The 4219-nt window shown below is 47.3% G+C and overlaps 1 protein-coding gene across 1 annotated transcript; it reads right to left on the bottom strand.

Annotated features, from left to right (window-relative positions):
* Positions 1–523: 523 nt before the first annotated feature.
* On the bottom strand, positions 524–4175 carry LOC108378584 (protein lava lamp-like). The gene is made up of 5 exons (XM_017634882.1): positions 3198–4175; positions 1122–3134; positions 932–1058; positions 706–854; positions 524–637 (listed from the first exon to the last, which is right to left on the bottom strand). The coding sequence occupies exons 1-5, from the start codon at positions 4009–4011 to the stop codon at positions 552–554; spliced, it is 3189 nt and encodes a 1062-aa protein (XP_017490371.1). The 5' UTR covers positions 4012–4175; the 3' UTR covers positions 524–551.
* Between the last annotated feature and the right edge of the window lie 44 nt (positions 4176–4219).

Raw genomic sequence — 4219 nt, 5'->3', positions numbered from 1 at the left:
AAAAACGAGACACTTGAATAAACAAAAGCAAGTAGTTACTAACAATTTCTGTATATTTCTTCATGATCATTCAATATAGTTCCAATAACTTTCTAAATACAGCATAAATTTCTTTGTCTTTACTACTACATACGCATAAGTTTTAGGCTAAAGAATGAATGTTTCGTATAGATACTCGTTTTTCGAATTAAGCAATTGCATACATACATACATACATAAAAAAAATTAAAAAACGAGAACTGCATTACATCTGTTTATCTGTGTTATTTACAATCGCTTATAACAGTTTGGTAAATAAATTTTTAGTATTTAGAACAAAGTAAGGTACATTAATTAAATTTCAATTCATCATTGTTGTTGCAAAAATATTGGGGGTACATAAATATTGATGCACATATGTACGTATGTGTATAGGTGCATAAGGGTAGACACCTGAATATCGCATTGACATTTTGAACCAAATCAGCTTAAAATGAATAAAACGAATTCATAGCAGTGTTGGTTCGCTTAGGTTCGTATATTGTCGATATTGTTGTTGTAGATTTATTGCTTTAATGTGGCGCTGAATTGCCAGCATCTGGCTTATTGCCCCACAGCCAGTTTAGTAGCACAGATGATGGTGATTGGCCAGTTTGAGCTGAAAAATAAAAATAAATAGAAAATAAAAATTAATAACAAATGTGATTAAAATTGAATTTCAACTACCTGCGTCCGTGCCAACTAATTCAGAGACAGCAGCAGGCGGCATTTTGGCCACATCCTGTTGTATCTTTTCCATTTGTCGTATGCGTTGATCGCGTTCCTCTTTAATCACCTTGTCCTTGGAATGATTGACAGTTTGCAGCTGAGACAATCTAAATGAGATAATAATGTTAGAATTAATTATTATTTAAGTTAGCTAGCTCATAGCGCCTTATGATAATCCGCTTACTTTTGGCTCAATTCATCGGCTGAGTCACAACCAGCAGCAGTTGGGCTAACCACTGTACGCTGCGTCTGGCTGGCAGGCGCCGTCGTTGGTGACGCAAGCGCAGCGCTGTCTGTTGACGTATTAGAAGCTGTTAAATTTAATAAGATTATTAGATATCGACATGACGGCGCCCAACATTTGTGTAACTTACGTTCTACGTAATTTGTAGCCGTTTTGTGGGCTTCCACCTGCCGCAGCGTATTCGACAGTTTCAGCTGCAAGGTGTCGCGCTCCTCCAGCAACGATACCAATTCCAACGTCATTTCCTCGCAACGCATGTCGCGTTGATGCAGCATATATAACGCGAAATCTAGTTCCGATTTCGGCACGAGCGAGGCATCATTACCACTTACCGCCGCGCCTCTGCGCTGCTCACCTGTTGCGCCACCGCTAATGCCGCTGTGGGACGAAGTGTTCTGTAATTTGAATGGATCGTATTGCGCCGCCAAGCGCGCATATTCTGCTGAGCGTATTGCCAACTGTTCCTTCAGAGTGACAATCTCCATTTCCTGGCTTTCCAGCGCCGCTTGCATCTTCTCAATGATGGCATCAGCATCGGCTTCGTGCTCCTCGTTGATGATGCGGTGACGCAATGGTGTACCATCCTTGGAGGCGGCGCCCGACGAGGTGCCCGACTGCGTCGTTGATACCGAGCCGGGGGTTGATGTGGCCGTAGTTTCAGCGGAAACGACATGTTGCGTACCTTGGTCGTGCGACTGCGCTTGACGCTGGGCGGCCAACTCCTCGCGCAAGCGCGACTCGGCCAATTTGAATTCGGCCTCGCGTTGCTCTAAATGATCACGCCACATCTTAGCGATTTCACCACATTTCTGGTCGACAATCGCCTCCCACTGGGCATTCAAAGCGGCGTAGTCCACTGGCTGTGTGCCATCTTCAGCCACCGGAGGGCTGCCGTTAGCCCTGAGTGCTTCGATTGTGCGTCGCAGTTCGGCAATTTCAATGTTTTGCGTATCCAGTTGCAATGCCGCCGCTTTAAGCTTGTCCTCGTTCTCTAGACTGCTCAGCACGTGGTTGTTCAGCACCTTTAGTTCCTCCTCCATGTCGCGCTTTTCGCTCTGCAGTGCTACCAGCTGCAGTTCCAGTTGCTGTATTTGCTCGCGCAACTTCGTATTCTCGCTATCGACGTCACCTTTGCCAGCTTGCATCTCGCTTGTAATCTGCACGGAGAGGTTGTGCGCCAGCTCTTGCTTGTCATCCTCCAGATTTTTCACTTGCATCTTCAGCATGTGTATCTCCTGGTTCTTTGTTAATATCTCCAGCACAAGCTTCTCGGTTTGGTCTTCGCGCATCAAGTCTTCAATGCGCTGCTTTAAATGCATTATTTCGGATTCCTTCTCTTGTAATTGCGCATTGAGTTCATCAACGTTGACGCTGCTGGCTGGCGCTGTGTTGAAGCTAGTTGTTGGGGCTGAGTTCAACGCTTGGTGCGCAGCAACTTCCTCGAGCTGTTTAACGCGCTGCTCTAAGGCTTCGTTTTGTGCATGCAGTTGAGCATTCTCATTGCTGAGGAGTTCTGCATTTACTGTGACAGCCGTCGCTGCGTTAGCATTTTGCAGCTCTTCGTTTGCTTGCAATAGCTCGGCGTTTCTCGTTTGTAATTCCAGCAGCTGCGTCTGAACTGCATCGAGATCGGCTTCAAGCCGTGTCAGCGCAGCATTTGCCTGTGATAAATTGCTTTCGGTCTTAGACAGCTCTGCTTTCAGTTGTTCCTCTCGTGCACTCGACGCTTGGCTCAATGCCAAGTTGCGCTCTGCCTCCTGTAAGGCAGCACTGAGTTGCTCTTCGCGCACCTTCAAGCGATTCAACTCCCCAGTTTGCTCTTCGTAGGCTGCATGCAAAGTGTTATACTTTTCTTGCAACTGCTGATGCTCCGCCTTAAGGTCGTTGTATTTCGTCTTCTCTGCGCTTGCATTTGCCACTGATTCGCTATCGCGAGCGGATAGCTGCTGCTGTAGTACCTTCTTAGCTGCCTCTGCGCGCAGTGCATTCGCTTTTTCATCTTCCAGTAGCGCTTGCAGTTCTTGACGGTCCACATTGATGTCTTGTATTTCTGCAGTAAGTTCAGCGATAGTTTGGTTGAGCTGTTGCCTCTCTGTTTCCCAGCTGGGTGGAAGCGCCGAGAGCTGGACCTGAATGTTGTTGGCTATTTGATTGGAAAAAATATTTAGCAAAATATAAGATACAAATTCTGTTTTAAATGACTCACCAACACTTGCAGTCGACAGTGCTTCTGCCTGTTGCTGCGACGTTGCTTCTTCTGCTGCTCCTGCACTTGGCTCCGCATCTGGTCCCCAATCTTCCAACCTATTCACCTTCGCCTGCAGTTCCTGTATTCTCGCCTGATACATTTGCACTTCCATATCTTGGCGCTCCTTCATTTCGGCCATGCGTTCGCTGCCAGCCGTCAGTACATCGATGCGCTTTAGCAATTTCTCTTTCTCAACCCCATGCAATTCATGCTGTTTGCGCTCTTCCTCCAAGCGCTCCTCTAATTGCTTAATTTGCGCCTTGAGTTCATCCTGTATGGCAGCGTCCAAGTCGAAGAATGAAGCTGACGCATTTGTCGCGCTGCTCTGCAACTCATCGATCTTTGTCTTATACTCCTTGAGTTTCTTCATTAGCTTGCCGGATTTCACCTGTAACTCTTGCTTTTGTTGCTCGCAACGCTCGACCGATAACTGCAGTTCAGCAATGCGCTCCGCCTGCTCGGCCAATTGTAGTTCCAGTTGTTGTTCGCGCGGCACTAAAGACACAGCTGCGCCTAAACTGGCAGCCGTTGTCTTGGAGAAGTGTTCCGCTTCAGCAGCAGCTTCTTGCGCACCCCACGCGTCACCCCAATCGGCATCCAGATCAAATGCAGGCGTTTTTGCTTCCCGGTGTACAGTCTGCTCGCCTTGTGGTTGACAAATATACGCTTTTTCGGGCATAATTGGCGCTTCTACTACAGGCTCGTTAGATACGGGTGGTATGATTAGAGTCTCGAAATCAGTTCCAGCGCCGCCAACACCACCGAAGAACATATCCAGTGTGGGCACTGGATTCGGCACGCCATCCAACTGTAAGTTCGCTAATGAGTCTGGTATAATTTGACTCTCTAGCGCTGAGGTGCGCTCCTTCAGCGTCTTTTCGTCAACCAGTGCGCGCCGCAACTGCTCCAACTCGTCGTCCCGTTGCTGCAACACTGTTTGCAACTGTTCCAAGTTGCCTTGCAATTGTCCTAGGCCCATC

This window comes from Rhagoletis zephyria, unplaced genomic scaffold (genome assembly GCF_001687245.7).
Source record: "Rhagoletis zephyria isolate East Lansing unplaced genomic scaffold, Rhagoletis_zephyria_1.1 Rzeph_scaffold_14476, whole genome shotgun sequence".
NCBI lineage: Eukaryota > Metazoa > Arthropoda > Insecta > Diptera > Tephritidae > Rhagoletis > Rhagoletis zephyria.
This window is presented reverse-complemented; position numbering and strand designations above follow the sequence as displayed.